Source organism: Anomaloglossus baeobatrachus, chromosome 1 (genome assembly GCF_048569485.1).
Source record: "Anomaloglossus baeobatrachus isolate aAnoBae1 chromosome 1, aAnoBae1.hap1, whole genome shotgun sequence".
Classification (NCBI taxonomy): domain Eukaryota; kingdom Metazoa; phylum Chordata; class Amphibia; order Anura; family Aromobatidae; genus Anomaloglossus; species Anomaloglossus baeobatrachus.
The window spans coordinates 643688776-643708943 of NC_134353.1; the positions used below are offsets into that span (position 1 = coordinate 643688776).

The window sequence follows — 20168 nt, forward strand, 5'->3', positions numbered from 1 at the left end:
TTCAGGTCAGTATTCACACAGCAGTTTCTGCTATTTCATGTATTCCCCTTACATAGTCACTGGTGTTGCATACCTTATCTCCCCATAGTGATGTTTTTTTTAGGTTTTTGCACCCAGTTCAGACTTAGAATGGTGTTCCAAACGTTATTCCTTATTGTTAGTAGTTTTTCGTTTGTGAACCCTCCCCACACACCTATTGCCAATCCATATCATACGCATATATAGCCTGGGTCTCAGCTTCCCATACACGGTAAGTTTTTTAACTGCAGGAGAGGACACACACAAGTTAGGGACCCCAACGTAGAGAAATACTTTGGCGTAGTGTTGGGGCTCTATTGCATTGATCAATTCAGTAGCTAAATTTCTCTTTGTTCATGTGTTCATGGCAGTGATGCAGATTCCATTTTTCACATTTTCACTCTTACATGTAGCTATTGGATTTTTCAGGTCAGTATTCACACAGCAGTTTCTGCTATTTCATGTATTCCCCTTACATAGTCACTGGTGTTGCATACCTTATCTCCCCATAGTGATGTTTTTTTTTTAGGTTTTTGCACCCAGTTCAGACTTAGAATGGTGTTCCAAACGTTATTCCTTATTGTTAGTAGTTTTTCGTTTGTGAACCCTCCCCACACACCTATTGCCAATCCATATCATACGCATATATAGCCTGGGTCTCAGCTTCCCATACACGGTAAGTTTTTTAACTGCAGGAGAGGACACACACAAGTTAGGGACCCCAACGTAGAGAAATACTTTGGCGTAGTGTTGGGGCTCTATTGCATTGATCAATTCAGTAGCTAAATTTCTCTTTGTTCATGTGTTCATGGCAGTGATGCAGATTCCATTTTTCACATTTTCACTCTTACATGTAGCTATTGGATTTTTCAGGTCAGTATTCACACAGCAGTTTCTGCTATTTCATGTATTCCCCTTACATAGTCACTGGTGTTGCATACCTTATCTCCCCATAGTGATGTTTTTTTTAGGTTTTTGCACCCAGTTCAGACTTAGAATGGTGTTCCAAACGTTATTCCTTATTGTCTGTTGACAGGATGTCGGCAGTAACACCCTATCAATGGAGCAGAGCAGAAGAGAAGTTTCAGCTGTGCCAACATGATGTCAGCAGAAGCCACAGACTTGCCAGCAGGAGCAGTCGATGACCACTCTGTACCAGCAGAGATCTACACCGGGCAGAACAGTCAGGTAATTATCGACTACCTGTAGCCCAAAGTAAAAAAATGAAATAGTCCCAGACAACCCCTTTTAAATTACATCTAAAATAATAAGTTATTGTGTGACAACTATGGTGGCTGGAGAGTCATATAGTTGTTACATAAGGAATACAGACAAGAATCTCAATAGCTAAGCTTTTCCAAGCCGCTCAATTCTCCAGCTCTTTATAGTGATCATTTTTCCTCTTCATACGATGTAGCTATATCTTCTGTATGGAGTTTCCATTGTATAAGCTGTCAGAGCACGTCACTTGTTATCATGGAAGGTGATGGCTGACCTGTAGACTTCATTCTTCTCTCCCGGTACACAAGCCGTGCTGCTTCTCTGGCTTCTATTACTACACGTAGGGCTCCGATTATTTCTCTTGGATCACATATATCTAAAACTAAAAGAAAAAAAAGAAAGGAAGCACATTTACAGGCAAACTACCATGGCTCTGTTCACACCAGCATATACAGTAGTGGCATTTGTTTACCACTGGTCTTTTTAGTTAAAAACATTTATCACACGGTATACCTTTATTTATTGTTTCCCCCTGCATGGGATAATGTAGTCTACAAGTGAGGGCGAAAACGAGTACTATATAATGGGACCACCACACAAAAAATTAGTCATACAGATATTAGTCTTCATTTTAATACAAAATTGAAATCTACACAAGTCACAAACACCCATTAAAAACCTTTAAAAACACATAAGTGTCTGCTGACACCCCAGTTCCTCCCTAATACTGGACACGTTTTACAAAAAATAATGTAAATGAAAAAAAATCACACACAAATGTAAACCATCAATTATAAATGGTGTCACAAAATACAAGGTTCATTGCACCAAGAAATATACAGTGTGTCCACCCATATCCTGTCCACCGCCATTAACTTGAGAACGGCGGCAGCTATAGGCATAGAAGTGTTGTCTAGGTATAGTAAAGTAGCCATGTGCTACGCAATGAAACCACCTACAGCGCCACCTTGTGATTTTTTTTCATTCACGTTGTTATTCTTTGTAATAGGTTGTGTCCAGTATTAGGGAGGAACTGGGCTGTCAGCAGACACTATTATGTGTTTTTAAAGGTTTTTAATGGGTGTTTATATCACATGTGTAGATTTCAATTATGTATTCAAATAAAGACTACTATCTACTGTATATGACTAATTTTTGGTGTGGTGATCGCATTATATAGTACTCGTTTTCTCTCTTACTTGTTTGCTTAGTATGCACGTACTATTGGTGATCCCCTATTTATTAAAGTGGTGCCCTCCTATTGGTTTATTCTGGATAATGTAGTCTGACTAAGACGCAATTTCATACAATTGAAGTACAAAGAAAATGAATGCTGCAAGCTGAGCCAAGCTTGTGATACATCAATAATTCTTTATACACCCAAGGTATAGTAACCCTTGTAGAGCATAACAATGAGCATTATGTTGCATGCAGTACAGTTTTGTCTAGCTGAAACTAATTTATATAATATATATATATATATATATATATATATATATATATATATATATAATTATTTTTTTTTAATTTTCAAACCTACTCTCGCAACCAGGAACTCCATCAAAGCTTTCCTATGTGAACCAGGGGCTGCCTCCAGCAGATACTAAAAGTTGAAAACTGGTTAATAAACCTAGTAAGAGGGGGCGTGGCCTGACCATGGAGGGATGAGGACGTGTGTCTGATCAGTTCCAGCATCTGTGCAGTGAATCACCACTTCAGAGTACCACCACAGAGCCCATTCTGGGCGAATGGGTAATAGAAAAAAGAAAGAAGACCCCCAGCCCACCTCAGCCCACCCAAAAGCACCAGTTTCAAGCATCAGGCACTACATGGTGAGGACAGCTCCAGTAGGAGATACACCTAAGATGGCCGACGTGTCCATAAACACCAGGAGCAGCCGTGCTATGTGCAGAGAGGCAGCAGCAGCATTGGAGGCAGAGCCTGCAGTGGCAGTGAAAGTGAAAGAAACAGAAGTCCGTGGAGCGGTGAGTGTTGATTGCCCCAGTGAGAGGGGGACGACATCCTCACCTGAGATAAAAGAGCAAGATAATGCTGGGACTGCAGGAGCCGGTGTGCAGGCAGGCCGTACAGTGCAGTGCCATGCAGACACTGAGGTGAGGGGGATGGGAGGCACAGACAGTGTTGTGACAGCCAGAGATCCCAGTAAAGATAAAGAGAAGAGTGTGCAGCCTCACATAACCAAGGCTCTATTCTCCAGCTGCCCGGGCTCAGATAATCATAGCAGGGACAGTCTGAGCACTATTGCTCCACAGACCAACAGCCAGGAGGGATCACAAAACCATCAGGATATCAGCCAGGTATGGCGGGCCATTGGGGAATTAAGTGCACATATTAAAAATATCCCCACAAAGGAAGACATGGAGCAGTATATATCTCTCTGGGCTCAGAGATGAAGTGCAGCAGATGGGAGAAAGGGTCACAGCAGAGGAATCTTCTGTACAGTCATTATCGTCCAGGGCAACAGACCAAGAGGCTGGAATTGCATCCCACACTATGCAGCTTCAATACCTGGCAGATATGCTGGATGATATAGAAAACAGAAATAGGCGCAACAATATTAGGGTGCGCGGCCTTCCTGAGTCAATTGAACCCGCAGCTTTGGATGAGACTTTATGCCATATTTTCAATAAAATTTTGCAAGTTCCTGTGGACTCTCCCTTGGAGCTGGATCGGGTACACAGAGCACTGGGCCCTAAAGCGCAGGATCCAGATTATCCCAGGGACGTTATCTGCAAAGTGCAAATATACCGACTTAAAGATAATATCATGGCTCGTGCCCGCCAATCTGAGAACCTACTTTATCAAGGTCGAAAGATCCAGATTTTACCGGACCTGTCCAGATGGACTCTGCAGAAGAGAAAGGCTCTGAGACCCCTGCTGGAGCTATTGCGTCAGCGAAATATTCCATATACATGGGGGTTTCCCTTTCGCCTGAGAGTCCGGAGGGCAGGAAGGATGCATGTTCTCAGCCACCCTGGTGGAATTCCAGCATTTACAGCGGCTCTCCAAATACCTTCAGTAACAATCCAGGACTGGCCATTCTTACCCCCGGGAATCCCGGGAGGTGAGCCACCTGCAGCAGCCCTCCGGAGGAATCGGAGAGGGGCACCTGTGGATCTCGGCTGAGATTGCCGGGGGGCTGTTCAGAGAGGATATGTCGAATCACTCTGGTAACGGGGTGTGTGTCCCGTCGCAGCAGTTAGATGGGTTTAAAAGTCGGCATTGTAACCTATATTTCCATTTACAGTTACTTGAGAAGTGTGGGTCCCGACCTACGGAGACGATCCGACGTTCATTATTTGATGAGTTTGGTATTATCTCATATTGGGTTATAGGATGGGAAATGTTATGGTTTACTTTCTGGTATATTATAGCTAGTAACATACAAGTTTAAGAAAGGTGGTGCAGATCCGTGCAGGTGGGAGCGTATCTCCCTGGAAAGTCCACTTCCCCATAGGGGGTGCTATACCGTGCTGGCCAAGGTATAGCTGTATACAGTTTTCCCCAGCAGCGTGGACAGAGGTCCTTAGGCGTTATCCTTTGAATTGTTTTCTTGGTTATTGTCTTCTCTCTAATTCTTTTTTTCTTCCTTTTCTGACCTATATCTATACTTTTTTTTTTCTATTGTCTACTCCTTATCTGATATTCATCTTCCCGTTCCCTGTGTTCCTTCCTTGTCCTTTAAGCAGCTAGGAGTGTAACTATGGCAGAGTTGAAATTTGGGTCCTTAAATACGAAGGGGTTTAATACTCCACAAAAACGGTCAAAAATATTAAACGAAATGCACAATCAGAGGGTTCCATATCCTGTTACTTCAGGAAACACACTTCAAAGTGGGTCATGTCCCAAACCTGAGAGATCGCAATTACGTGACATGGTTTCACAGTGCCAACACTGAATCTCGTTCCAGGGGTCTATCGCTGGCTATACATAGGAGCTTGCCGCACTCTATTATAGACACAAAACTGGACGCAGAGGGCAGATATGTGCTTGTAAAACTCCGGATATCTAATACAGTGTACACAGTTGCAGGATGGTACGCCCCCAATGTGGGTCAGGCACAGGCGTGTAGGGACTTTCTGCAAGTGGTCTCTGGGTTCGCGGAGGGAATAGTGATACTAGGAGGAGATTTTAATTTGTCTTTGAATCCCTCAGTGGATACTTCATCTGGAAGGAGCGCCATGCCTTTGAAGCACCTGACATCTCTGAAGCGGGATATTCATCAAATGCAATTGATCGACATATGGCGTGGTATACATCCTACGGGTAGGGACTATACCTTTTATTCCAACCCCCATGACTCATATAGTCGTATAGACTTGTTTCTAGCTAGCCACTGTGTGTTAGCTTGGCGACCGAACCCCACGATCGGTAACATTGTGTGGTCCGATCATGCCCCGATCTTTTTGGTTTTTTCACCCCCGGATAGCTTGAGACGGGAGTGGACATGGAGGCTCAATGACAATTTGCTTAAGGATTCAATTTGCATGAATGATATTAAAAATTCTATTGGGGCCTTCCTGTCCACTCACGAATTGGATTCCACTTCATTGCCTCTACAATGGGAGGCTTTCAAGTGTGTGATCAGAGGGGTGCTGATAAAGCACGGGGCACGTATCAAGAAACTGAAAGTCATTCAAACACAGGAGCTGTTAGATCGGATACACAGGCTAGAGACAATGCATAAACGTAACCAAACGACGGAGACATTGGCAGAGCTCACGAGATGTAGGGAGGAGCTTAGGACCCTTTTAAATGAAAAATACCTTCGGTATCGCAATCATTATAAACGTTTCCTCTACCAGCATTCGGATAAGTGTGGCAGGCCCCTGTCCCGTCTCCTGCACCCGCGAAATAATACAACGTTCATTCCTTGTCTGAAGTGGAGAGGAGGGGGAGAAGTGAGTAACCCAACAGAAATCTTGGAAGAGCTGAGAGTGTTCTATTCTGATTTATATAATATCCAAGGGAAATTATCCGATTTGGAGTCACAGACTCTGACTAAACGAATTGAGGAGTACATGACAGACACTGCCTTACCGATTCTGGAAAATGATGATGTTCAACAACTAGAGGTTCGGTTTACAGAGGAGGAGGTATGTACGGTCATTAAGAATACCCCGGCTGGAAAGAGTCCAGGCCCTGACGGCTTCTCTCCAGCAATTTATAAAAGTTTTCAAGAGTTGCTTACTCCATTCCTCACAAAAGTCTTTAATGCAATCTCTGAGACAACCCCATTTGCAGCTCAGTCATTAGAGGCCCATATTACGGTCCTTCCAAAACCCGGCAAGGATCCTACTGTGGTGTCTAATTATAGACCAATATCATTACTAAACATTGATATAAAGCTATTTTCTAAGGTACTAGCTAATAGGCTGGCCCCCCTCCTCCCCTCTATAATCGATGCAGATCAGGAGGGGTTCATACAGGGTAGGGAAGCACGAGACAATGTTAATAAAACTTTGTTGCTCATAGCGCACGCTAGATCAAAGTCCCAGCCGCTCGGCCTGCTATCCATAGACGCAGAAAAAGCATTCGACCGTGTGCATTGGGATTTCCTGAGGGCAACTTTAAAACAAATAGGAATGGGTCCATGTTTCTTAAATAAAATTTTGGCCTTATACACATGCCCATCAGCCCGGATTAAAGCAAATGGCTCACTATCAAAACCTATTAACATTCAAAATGGAACAAGACAGGGATGCCCTCTTTCCCCGCTATTGTATGTTATAACAATGGAACATCTTGCTAATGCGATTAGAGGAAATCCTAGTGTACATGGTCTGCGCATAGGAGGATGAACATATAAGGCGGCATTGTATGCTGATGATTTATTACTATATGTTTCTCAACCACACATCACATTTCCCTCTCTGTTGGTGGAATTTGAAAGGTTCGGGGACCTAAGCAATTTTAGGGTCAATCACTCCAAACCGGAAGCTCTAAATGTCTCTTTACAATCTCAGGAGGTGTCAATGGCCAAAAGTAACTTTCCTTTTAAATGGCAGCCTAAAGCAATAAAATATTTGGGAATAAATGTCCCTGCTGATTTTGAATCCCTTTATTCCATGAATTATCAAACGCTTTTGTCACGAACGGTCAAAGATCTATTAACTTATCATAAAAAAAACATTTCCTGGTTTGGACGTATAAATACGTTTAAGATGGACATACTCCCTCGATTTCTGTACATTTTTCAGGCGGTCCCGATACTTCCTCCAGCGGGCTTTTTTCGAACCCTCAGGTCCGCACTGATTCAATTTGTCTGGGGACACTCCAGAGCTAGAGTAAAATATCAAACGCTTACTCGTTGCAGTTCTACGGGGGGTGCTGGACTTCCAGACCTCTGTGGATATCATCGGGCGGCCCTGCTGGTTCCATTATTTGACTGGCATTTTAATGCAAATTCTAAAAAATGGATCACATTGGAACAGGAGAGCTCATCAGTCCCCTTAAAATATTTACCATGGATAGAGTCCCGGGAGGGGGTGGGATTAACTTCTGCAGATTTTTTGATTCGGGCTACATTGAAGGTATGGGATCAAATAAAACAGAAAGGCGGGTTGGTGGGGTGTCCTTTCCTCCTTGCACCAATTTTGTCCAATCCAGAATTCCCTCCGGGAATCGGCCGTTCCAATTTTCTGAGATGGAGCGTGCGGCGGGAGGGCAGGTTATACCACGCCATGGCTGGGTCCAATTTGATGTCCTTTGCAGACATGCAGAATATGGATCCCCCCCAGACCCTATCGTGGATTGAGTATAGGCAATTACTCTCGTTTTTTAGTGCTCGATTAAAGGGAGGACGACATTTGGCAATTGCTTCAGCTTTACCCTTTGAGAAATTGTTCATGCAGGAATCGTTACCCCCCCCATCTGATATCAATTATTTTTAAGTTGTTGGGGCGGGCTGTTCCCTCTGCGGACTCAGATCCTAATTTTATGACCAACTGGGAGGAGGAGATGGGGACGACCTTCACAGACGAACAAAAACAGAAAGCATATATATTTTCTCACAAAATGTCTACTGCTGGACACGCAAAAGAGAAAAACTATAAGATTTTGACAAGGTGGTATCAATACCCGGTGAAGCTCCACAGGATTTTTCCATCGGTTTCTGAGATGTGTTGGCGCTGTGAAACTGAACGTGGTACAATGTTACATGTGTGGTGGGACTGTTCTAAAATCAAACCGTTTTGGGAGGCAGTTTTTCATACATATACGAAAATAACTGGAGAGGTGGTGCCACAGTCTCCTCAAATAGCATTATTATCCATGCTTCCTGGGAGCCCAGAAGGGAGGCCTATTATGGTTTTGTCTAACGGCAGCAAGGGCAGTGATACCCAGACATTGGCGATCAATGGAGGTTCCGTCCTTGGGGGAGTGGCAGCAGGAATTTGCATATATCCATCATATGGAGGATCTGTCAGCAGAAGCGGAGGGCAATACGGAAAGGTTCCTGAAAATATGGACGCCATGGATATTATATGAGGATACTAATGATTATCGAACCCTTTTTGACACCCGTCACTCCTAGCTCTCCTTCCCTTCCCCTTGGCCCTTCTTGTGCACCCTTCTAATACTACCCTTCTTTTCTTCAGTTCTTACTCTTTCTTACCTCGTTCTTACTTTTTTCTTTTCTTTTGATCAAAGAATTAAAGTTTGGAAATGCATAGAACCTCAGTGGGGTACTAGAATTTTTTCAATGTAAAGGTGTGGACACAGAAGAGATTCCCCACATGATGTGAAAAACTGATTTAGAACAACTGATATATAAGTATTCCTTCTGTTTCAAATGTAAGAATATATAGTAGTTTTAGCTACAATAAGTTGTTAGTTAATATAGGGCATAATTGTGGCAATAATATGAGGAATACAGGATGAAAATCAATCTAAGTCTGTAACAAGATGTATACGTCATGTTGATGATACTGATGATCTTTTTCTCTTTCTGTTCTTTGTCTTTTTGTTGTGAATTATTCAATAAAGAAAGATTATACATAAACCTAGTAAGAAATCTGTTTAACCTATGTGGTTGTGTGAAGGTAAGCAGGAAATTTATCGCTCCAATAGACGCTGTCAGTTGGACATTTTCTTACCCTGTAGAGTTTCTTCTGCTGGATCTACAGCTCTTCTCAGGAGGTTCTGCAGGTCTAGAAAGGCATATCCCAAATCACGGCACTCATCGTCTTCATCCATTGGATCACTCACCACTGTAAACTTTAACCTTTGGTGTACCAGTGATAGAAGAGATAAAAGGAAAAGGTTTGTATTTTTTTTTTTGTTTTTTATACAATGGTCTTTTATTTTAATAGGCAAAAAATCTCTTAGAGCAAACTCTCCATTCAGAGCTTGGTTCATCTAACCTGTGCAATGGATAGTCTGAGTTACTTTTACAAATCAAAATAACCAAAGTGGTTTCTTGTAGTGAGCAAAATCACAAGAGGTCACAACCAACAGTACAAAATTCTGGTTATTGATTTTATCATTTCATCGGTATGGTGCCATTGTAATAACATATACATTAATATGGATCAATTCAGCAGTCAGTAAAGGCTCTTCAGGCACCCAGCCAGCTCAGAATATGTCAACGAGAATCTAGATCAGATGTGCATGTTAGAATCTTTTTAGTATGTCTACATTACAAGCTCGTACTACCTCATTCCTAAGGTTAGAAATAGAAAAGGTATACTGCTGCTACATAGTATAAAATGGTAAGTCTGGGATTTGTAGTACTACATAATTCATTAGAGCGTGTCTGTCTATTCACATACCAGCACCCATCGGTATGTCCCATATATTATATTGGTGTCTGTTTGTTTGGCACATGGTCAGTGTGTGGAGGTGACTATGACTCTGGAAGGAATCCCTGAGAGAGGATTCGCTTGCCCTGACCAGGAACAGACTTTACCCCGTGTTTGTGTCCTTTTTGAATACGGAAAAGGACTTATATTGCTGGGGAGCCAGTTTATGTATAATATAAACTTGTTGGACTCTTAAAGTGAAAGTGCTCCTGAATTTACCTTGAGAAGCAAGCTTGAGTGAGTGATTCCCCACAATAGGTACTATGTGGTCCAATGCCCAAGTAATACCCGAGTCTACAGAGCTTCTTTTATATTTTACATTTGTCAGAGGTCTAAACAACCCCGCGCCTAAAGCCATACAGCAACTGACCAAACACAATACAATGCAGGACAGGTAAAAATTAAGATTCGCACCTGACTTTTTCTCCAGTGTCTGATCCTAATAGGAGCATATAGAGAAATCGTCTACGATCTATATGATTTTCACCATCAAGATGGATAACTGTGAAGAGAATGCGTTCAGTTTAGGCAATGATAACAATGATTTCCAAGTGTTCAGATGCAATGTTTGGGTTTTGACATGTACATTATCTGCCATGGTGTCCTAACCTTTGCTGAAATGGTAGAATATCTCTTCACCGTGGATAGGCTTACGAAGTGATAAAGGGGTCTCTGTTTCTTCAGGGGGAACACCCGGAAAATGAAACTCCACAAACACCCTTTGTACTGATTTATCAGTTGCCACATGTGAGCATGGGTCTAAAGTTAGAGAGGCCACCTCCACCCGAATCCTGGATGAAGGCTGAGCGAAGAACAGAATCATGATAACACCGGACAATACTATTATACACTATCTCCAAGGAATAATAGTAAAAGAAGGTAACTTATCACATACTGATTTATATGAAAATAATGGTCCCGGTGAAATGACGATATCATCATCATCACTATCTGTAATGTCTTCTTCTCCTATGTTGGAGTAAGACAAGTTGTGTGTTAAACACAACCAGTGTAATGGTAAGTATTGCTCATTAAGAAGCTGCCATGTTACCTTTCTCTTTTGGTGTGACTTGTCCGACTGGTGGGAAAGAGCTGTCATATGTTGTTTCTTGATCGGATTCATTTATATCCTCACATACTAGACTTTCTTCTTGTGCTTCATTTTGTGCCACTAATTCTTCTGAAATATCCTGCAAATAAGAAGATGCAATTCTTTAAGGCTAAATGTAAATCGTATGAACAGAGTTTTGTATGACGGCATTTTTTTTACCTTATGATAATGATTTAAGTGCCAAGAATGGATCGGATTCTATTTCATAACGTTCCTTTTGTTTTTTTTCACACATGGATAACATAAGCTCATTTCTGTGCCCACATTACTGAAACAATTCCTGGCCCCACCATGTATATAAACACCTCAACTGATGGCATCATAGATCCCTTGGATTTGGTTAGTTTGAGCCACTGGACCTGCGGCTGGGTCATGAGTTGCATCAGCAATATGGACCCAGGAATTTGCCTGAATTACACTTACCTTAAACTGCCCTTATTCCTATAAACTCTGCAATAAGCCATACTACCGCTTTGTTAAAGAGTCTTAAGAAATTGTATAACATCAAAGGGCAAGTTACAACATCTGTCCACAGAGTCACACTTGGTACAGTTTTTGCAAAATGCAGTCATTGGCAACCTTGAAATTATTCCAGAAAATGCAGTATTTTTCCCAGATAATTATTGCAATTACACATGTCTTTTTATACACATTTATTTCCTTTGTGTGTTTTGGAACAAAACAAAAATATTGAGGGAAAAAAAGGCAAATTGGACATAATTCCACACAAGGCCCTAAAAATGGGCAGGACAAAATTGCACCTTTCCAAGATTGTGGGTAAACAAATTAGTTTCAAGCATGTGATCCTCATTCAAACTCACCTGTGGCAAGTAACATGTGCGGACAATATGAAAATCACCCTTGACATCAGATAAGAAAGAGAGAAGTTGACTCAGTCTTTGCAATATGAAAAGAGAACTGTCTGAGGACTTCGGAACCAAAATTGTTGAATAATAACAACTATCTCAAGGTTACAAGTCCATCTTCAGAGCCCTTGATCCTTTGTTCATGGTGCGCAACATAATCATGAAGTTTACAATCCATGAAAGGAAGAGAACTTGAATTCAGGCATAACTTAGTTTAATGTAGCAATCCTGAAAGTTAATATTGACCCTTTAACGAGCCTTGTCAGAGAACTTACAAGAAGCCAAACCAGAAACTATTTGCAGACACGTGTTTCGGTGTGTTTGCCCCTCCTCAGTGAAAAACTGAAGGTCTAAGGATTATGTTCAGCATATTACAACCACCCACCTCCACATTCATGTCCATCTCTTCGATCTGCAGCTCAGGTGTTGAGGATTCATCTCTTTCCTCTTTCTGCTTCATCTTTGGACAGTCTGTTGTGTATGGATCTCTCCGGTTCCTCTTGTTAGTGCTGACATCTCTCTGCAGTTCCTCCTCGGCCTTCCGTGATTTGGATAGTCTAGAACTGCTTAACTGAATCCTAGAAGTGTCTCTAGATAACACCTTGCTAGGAGATGGGTGCTAGAACAATATATGTTTGTCATTTGTTTGTAGTTACATCCATGTGGAATACTGTATAGCGTCACACACATTACTATGAGAGTTTATATCTACAGGACTGTTAAAACAGAAGAATATGCACTGTAAAGACACAGAACTTCAGCTATTGACTACCATAAAGGCCACCATACAGGCCACATGGCTGTTTTATCGATGACTGCTCATACCTACACCACTCACTATAGACTAAGAGACTGACAGTAAAATCATATTCCTATGAAAACTGCAGGCCCCGAACATAAATGTGAATACAGCCTGATATATAAAACGTCAGACAATTTTTAAAAACAAGACGTAACAAATTTGTAGGGGGTCCCTTCTCCTGTGCTACCGACTGAGTGACATAGTTATTTGTTGTTTAGCTTTTGTAGTGTATAATGTATATTATATGCTCCTATGTATCAGATAATGCAGAATGTAAAGATACTGATGCGATTACAAAATGGGGTGTTTCTTATCAATCACTGTTAGTCAACCAAAAAGCGGTTCTGCAGCAGCAGCGGTGTGCATCATAAGGGTGATTACACCTAATAATGCTCAACCTGAGGCTGCTTATACGGCCATCAAAGAGTGACCATTGAGAGCATTACTCACAGGAGAAGGGGCGTTATCCCATACATTATACAGTTATCTATCTGTGGTAATGCCACTGCTTCTACCTTCACGGAACTTATGCCACCACTGGTGGATGATTCCCAGAGGCTCTGACCAGGGGCATGGTAAGGGTTTTTCCACTCCAGGCTAATCTGTATGGAGCCAACACACTTGCCATGAAGATTCAAAAGTCCAAAATCACCTTTAGGAGCCAAGAGAAAGACAAGGAAAAGAAATTCTGATAATTATTATATTTCTCAATAATCTATAGTGAATTATAGTGAATAAAAAGTTATTATGTTCTCACCTTGAATGCTGTTTCCTTGTGCCAATCCCAGTAGTGGCACTTCAGCTTTGCCCAGGTAAACCCCGGGCTGAGTCTCTTCATCATCAAACACATAAACATTCAGACGCTCCTGCTGGAGATAGCGCTCTAGGTCAATGGTCAACTGTAGGGGATAGACAGCCTCATACCCAAATTGAGGGTTGTTACTACAGGGTATAATAGAGGTAGTATGGTCTGGGTAATGGTAAAAACGATAGATTATATATGGACTTGGTTGATGGCCCAAATGGCTCACTTGTAGACTTCTGCATCCCCATAGCTTGATGATCAGTTCATTCTGGAGTCCGCCACTTATCGGTGATTTCCAGAACTAAAGAAGAAAGAGTAATTTTACCTTTCTATTCTGTCATTACGGTTGAGGTCTGAATATATTATTTGTTTTTTCATTAATTTCATACACTTATCCATATTGGGGTATTGCTATTTTATTTCTAACTCTTGCTCATGTTAATGTATTTTTTTTGTTTGTATTATTACCTTTTCTATATTTCCATGCCTGCGAGTGGATAAGTAGCCATGTGCTTTGCTTCTTTGCCTTTGAAGGCACTGAACACGGGATAGGGGTCCACACAGCCGCAGCCAGTAGCTCAGTTCTCCAATGGTCTCCCCAACTTCATCTAATAATAGCAGGAAGATTATCGTTACATTGGTCTCTTAATCTAGATTTCATTCTCTCATGTTTCATGTATCAGAAATATACAGAAAACTCATTAACTAATTTTTGTTATGTGCTATGGAGCCATAGGTTCTCCGCATGATAAGATATCTCCTTTGTGAGAATAAAACTGATATGGTCTGTATAAAATTGGACACACACTGAGGTAGAGTATGGACCCATAGATTTCTATGTATGCCATATTATAACTCTGTACAATTTTGAACGAGTGAATGCTCTAATAATGTGAATAAGGTGCAATGTAAGCCTACATATCATATCTACTACTAAATAAAATACCCACTGAGAAGTAATCAGTAATTAATAAGACAGATAAACGGATTTTTGTGTCCTCACCGTAAAATCGTTTTCTCTTAGCCATCATTGGGGGACACAGGACCATGGGTGTTATGCTGCCTATCCATAGGAGGACACTCAGTAGATACAAAAGCATAGCTCCTCCTCTGCAGTATACACCCCCTGGCCGGGCCAGGCAGCCTCAGTTTTAGTACACAAGTAGTAGGAGAAAAACCAGTAAAAACTTCTCAACAGAGGAACATGAGAAAAGAAGAGTCATAACCAAATAAGGTACTGAGAGAACCAAGGCCCAACAGGGCAACAGGGTGGGTGCTGTGTCCCCCAATGATGGCTAAGAGAAAACGATTTTACGGTGAGTACACAAAAATCCGTTTTTCTCTGACGCCTCATTGGGGGACACAGGACCATGGGACGTCCTAAAGCAGTCCATAGGTGGGAAACATAAAAGAAGACAACACAACCCAAGGACTAGGAACCAGTCCCAGACAGCCTGGAGCGCCTACTGAGAGAGGTGCTCTACTGCCGTTTGCAGAATTTTCCTACCCAGATTTGCCTCAGTTGAAACCTGGGTATGGACTCTGTAATGCTTTGAAAACGTATGTAGGCTAGACCAGGTCGCAGCCTTACACACCTGTTCCACTGAAGCCTGATGCCGAATGGCCCATGAAGCTCCAACTGCTCACGTGGAATGAGCCCGCAGCCCACTAGGAATGGGCTTGAATTGCAAGCGGTAGACTTCCTGGATCGCAGAGCGAATCCAGCGAGCCAGAGTCGCCTTTGAAGCTGCCTGTCCCTTCTTAGGCCCCTCAGGAATGACGAACAAAGAGTCCGTTTTCCTAAAGGGGGCTGTCCTGGATATGTAATATCTGAGAGCTCTGATGAGGTCTAACGAATGCAGAGACCTTTCCACCCTATGAACTGGGTGTGGACAAAAGGAAGGCAGAACAATGTCCTCGTTCAAATGAAACGGGGTAAGAACCTTTGGAAGGAAATCCGGAAGGGGGTGCAGAACCACCTTGTCCTGGTGAAAGATTAGAAAAGGCTCGCGGCAAGAGAGTGCTGCTAGCTCTGAAACCCGTCTGATGGACGTAATTGCCACCAGGAATGTTACCTTCCAGGACAGAAGAGCAAGGGAGGATTCCTTGAGGGGTTCAAAGGGAGACCTCTGGAGACCGTCCAGAACGAGGTTGAGGTCCCATGGTTCCAGCGGCCATTTGTATGGGGGAACTAGATGGGAAATGCCCTGGAGGAAGGTCTTGACTTGCGGTTTTTGAGCCAGGCGGCATTGGTAGAAGATTGAGAGCACTGAGACCTGCCCTTTAAGGGAACTGAGAGCCAACCCCGCTTGCAAGCCAGACTGTAGAAAGTCGAGATTTCTGGGGATGGCCAGAGGCATAGGCTGGATGTTAGTTTCCCTGCACCATGAAAGGAAGATTTTCCATGTACGGTGGTAAATGCGGGATGAAGCAGGCTTTCGGGCGCTAATCATGGTGGAAATTACAGGGGGGAGAATCCCGCTCTTGTTAATACCCAGGTCTCAATGGCCATACCGTCGGCTTCAGGGCTCTGAAGTTCTGATGGGAAATGGGCCCTTGGGTCAGCAAGTCTGGGATGTCTGGAAGGCAATGAAAATGAAGAAGATGATCCAGCTGAGTAAACAGGTGATTTATTCAGTGCAGTTCAGACAAAGCATATAGTCGTGGTTAACGCGTGAGCTGGATTCCTTTACATGTCTGGAAGGCGCCACGGTGCGTCTGTGAGCATTTGTACTAATTCGGCGTACCAGACGCGCCTGGGCAGTCCGGTGCTATCAGTATCACTGGGACTCCCTCTGCCTTGATCTTCCTGATTACCCGCGGCAGCAGGGGTAGAGGTGGAAATATGTAAGGCAGGCGAAATTGGTGCCAGGAGCAGACTAGAGCATCCGCGCCGATGGACTGCGGGTCGCGTGACCTGGCTATGAACGCGGTTACCTTTGCATTCAACCTTGAGGCCATTAGGTCCACGTCTGGTGTGCCCCAGCGAGTGCAGATGTGTAGAAACACATCTGGGTGGAGAGACCATTCTCCGGGGGCCAGGCCTTGGTGACTTAGAAATTCTGCTGCCCCGTTCTCTACCCCCGGTATGTGTACCGCTGATATCACTGATCCCGTCGATTCGGCCCACCTGAGGATCTTGTGTGCCTCGAGATAAGCCGCTTTGCTGCGGGTGCCCCCCTGCCGATTGATATAGGCTACAGCTGTCGCATTGTCCGATTGGACTCGAATCTGATGACCCGCTAGCAGAGGGCAGAACGCTCTGAGCGCGAGGAAGATCGCGCGGAGTTCCAGGATGTTTATGGGTAAGAAAGACTCCTGGGGCGTCCAACGTCCTTGAGCAGTGTGGTGCTGGTACACTGCTCCCCAGCGTAGGAGGCTGTCGTCCGTGGTCAGGACCAACCAGTTCACTGGGAGAAAAGATCTCCCCTTCGATAGGGATGAGGACCGAAGCCACCAGCGGAGTGCGTACCTGACTGAAGGCGTCAGGTGAAGATGTCTATCCAGGGAGAAGGGGCTCTTGTCCCAGGCCGCTAGAAAGGCTAGCTGCAGTGGGCGGAGGTGCAGTTGAGCTGGGTACTGCTTCCATAGCCGCCACCATCCTGCCGAGCACTTTCATGCTGAATCGAATGGAGCGAGACGGAGGACGTAGAAGGCAGCGTACCGCTCGTTGAAGAGCGATCGCCTTGTCCTGAGGGAGAAGGATCAAGCCACGACGGGTATCCAGGGACATGCCCAGGAAGGTGATGGATCATGGATGATTTGTCCAGATTCACTAGCCACCCTAAGCGGGATAGGGTGTCCACAGTGATCTGTACGCTGGTTGAGCAGTCGCGGAAGGAGGGGGCCTTGATGAGGAGGTCGTCCAAGTAAGGGAGAACGACTACTCCCCTGACGTGAAGGACGCTCATGGCGGCCGCCATGACTTTAGTGAAGACCCTTGGTGCGGTGGCAAGGCCGAAGGGTAGAGCTGCGAATTGAAAGTGGAAGTCCTGAATTGCGAAGCGGAGGAACTTTTGGTGATCTGGGCGATGGGTATGTGCAGGTACGCGTCCTTGATGTCTATGGAGGCGAGGAATTCCCCTTCGACCATGGATGCAATAATGGACCTTAGGGACTCCATTCTGAATCTCCATACGTGCACATGTTTGTTTAGGTGTTTGAGGTCCAGGATGGGTAGAACTGACCCATCCTTTTTGGGGACCACAAAGAGGTTGGAATAAAAAACCCCGAACTTCTCGTCGTCTGGGACAGGTTTTATCACTCCTGCTGTTTGGAGCGAGTGGATTGCTGAGAAAAAAGCTTCGCGTCATTTTCGAGTCTTTGGGGGGTTTGAGAGAAAGAACCGACTCGGGGGTCGGGTCCGAAATTCTATGTGGTAACCGGAAGACACAAGGTCTCGCACCCATTTGTCGTCTGAGGCGGCAGCCCAGATGTGTTGAAAGAGCCGCAGTCGACCTCCTACAATGAGTGTTTCTTCCGGGGCGCCAAAGGAGTCATGAAGGGGGAAAACGTCGTGGACAAGTCTCCCTAGTCCTGGACTGTTTCGGTCTAGGCTGCCATGACGAAGTGGGTTCCGGGGAGAGCTGAGGTCAGTCCCTGCGTAGTCCGCGGCTGGTGGCGGGGACAGCACGGGATGTCGACCAACCAAAAGAGTTCCGAAAGGAGCGGAACGAGGACTGTGGACGTCTGCTGAAGGACGTCCTGGACTTCAGCTGGGGGAGGGAGGTACTGGCGTCAGAAATGAGCTTGTCCAGACGTTCGCCAAACAATCGGTCTGGAAAAAAGGGAAGGCCCGTGAGAGACTTCTTGGAGGCAGAGTCCGCTCGCCATTGTCAGAGCCAGAGAGCTCTACAGATGGCTATGGTATTTGAGGCGGCAAACGCTGCGCAGGTAGCAGCGTCCATGGAGGCCTGCATGAGGTACTCCGCCGCAGCGGCAATTTGAGCTGTTACCTCTGTGAAGGTATGAGTGAACTGGGATTCGTCAAGCGAAGTGTTAAGGGATTTTGCCCAGACCGAGATCGCCTTTGCGACCCACACAGAGGCAAAGGAGGGTGAGAGGGAGGAACCCGCAGCCTCAAAAGCAGAGCGGGCGAGGTGCTCCACCTGTCTGTCTGTCGGGTCCTTGATGGAGGAACCATCGGGTAAAGACAGGAGCGTCTTTGTGGTAAGGCGGGAGACCGGGGGTCGACCGAGGGCGGATCAGCCCAGCCCTTAGGGGCAGGTGAGGCAAAAGGGTACCGGGACTCCATGAGTTTTCGGTTACCGAAGCGCCTGTCAGGCTTCTCCCTTTGCTTTGTGAGGATATCCCGAAACTCTGCGTGATCAGCGAAAACCTTTTGGGGTTTCTTGCCCTCTTAAAGGAGACCGCATGGTCAGTGGTAGTGGATGGGGGATCCTCCACATGCAGAGTTTGGTTGATTGCTGCTATAAGGGAGTCTATTGCAGTTTGATCATCTGGGGAGGATGAAACCAAGGAATCCTCCTGGTACAAACAGCATTCTCCCTCCTCCAGCTCATCAGAAGCCGTGGAGCGTTTGGGAGAGCCTGCCCTGTGTGCTCCCGAGGGAGAGCCCGCTGGAGACACTCGGCCGTGTGCTCTTTTCCTGATCCCTACAACCGGTGAAGCATGTGCCCGGATTACCTCAGAAGGATCCTCCATAGGGGTATCCTCAGGCTGCGTTCCGTCCAGGGACCCAGAAGGGTGTGGAGGACGACATTGCAGAGCCAGCACCAGGTTCTGTGACAGTTTTTCCATGGACTGGGACAGAAACTGTGCCCATTCCGGTGGGCTGGGAGCCCTAGGCTCTGGGCTGACGGTTGCGGCGGTGGTGGCAGGGGGTTCTTGGGGGGCTATAGGGGCACAGGACTCACAGAGAGAAGAGGTGTGTTTACGTGGTAGCTCAGCGTGGCAGGCAGTGCAGGCTGAATAATAAACTGTGGGCCTTAGCACTCTTAGTGCCCTTAGAATTCTGCATGTTCCTAATAGGAGTATGCCAGGAGGGGGAGCAATGGTCAGCAGAGCTACTAGTGAAGCAAGCACCTCACCAGAATCAGCCGGTGGCCCTGTCCTCAGGAAGGAGTAAGCTCTATGGAGATCTTCGCACGCTTTCCGGGGGGGGGCGGGGCTTATTGCGGCTGCGGGGGGCGGGGCTTAGCGCTAAAAGAGTGGGAAGAAGAAATCAGTGTGCCCCCCCCTGCTGTGGGTAGTAAAAAAACGGCGGGAAGGGAGCTTCTGATAGTTTTCCTCCCTCTCCCTCCAGTCAGCACACAGCTTGTCACTGGTGGTTATCAGCCGGCTTTTCTGCTAGAGCAAATAAAACAGAGCAAATACACAGTTCCTGAGTTCTGTGCCCTCCCCCTGCCACCGGGAAATTATCTGTGCAGGACTTTCTGCAAACAGCAAGGGATTTCCCCCTCCTCCAGCCAGCAAGCTAGAGAAAAGTTAACACTGTGTGTGCAGGATCCTTGGGGCTCTCCTCCCTGCAATCAGCAAGGGACTTTCTCATAATAAATACTGT

General features: G+C 45.0%; 1 protein-coding gene across 1 annotated transcript in view; it reads right to left on the bottom strand.

The window, feature by feature from the left end:
• Positions 1 to 1257: 1257 nt before the first annotated feature.
• Positions 1258 to 20168, bottom strand: part of RPGRIP1 (RPGR interacting protein 1) — a 66820-nt gene continuing 47909 nt past the window's right edge. The window contains exons 16-25 of the mRNA XM_075341106.1: positions 14114 to 14253; positions 13598 to 13946; positions 13356 to 13492; positions 12424 to 12657; positions 11113 to 11251; positions 10957 to 11030; positions 10671 to 10863; positions 10476 to 10563; positions 9357 to 9484; positions 1258 to 1621 (exon numbers count right to left, since the gene is read on the bottom strand). Of these exons, the coding sequence (XP_075197221.1) occupies positions 1473 to 1621; positions 9357 to 9484; positions 10476 to 10563; positions 10671 to 10863; positions 10957 to 11030; positions 11113 to 11251; positions 12424 to 12657; positions 13356 to 13492; positions 13598 to 13946; positions 14114 to 14253 (1631 nt within the window). The 3' untranslated portion in view covers positions 1258 to 1472. The remainder of the gene's footprint in view (positions 1622 to 9356; positions 9485 to 10475; positions 10564 to 10670; positions 10864 to 10956; positions 11031 to 11112; positions 11252 to 12423; positions 12658 to 13355; positions 13493 to 13597; positions 13947 to 14113; positions 14254 to 20168) is intronic.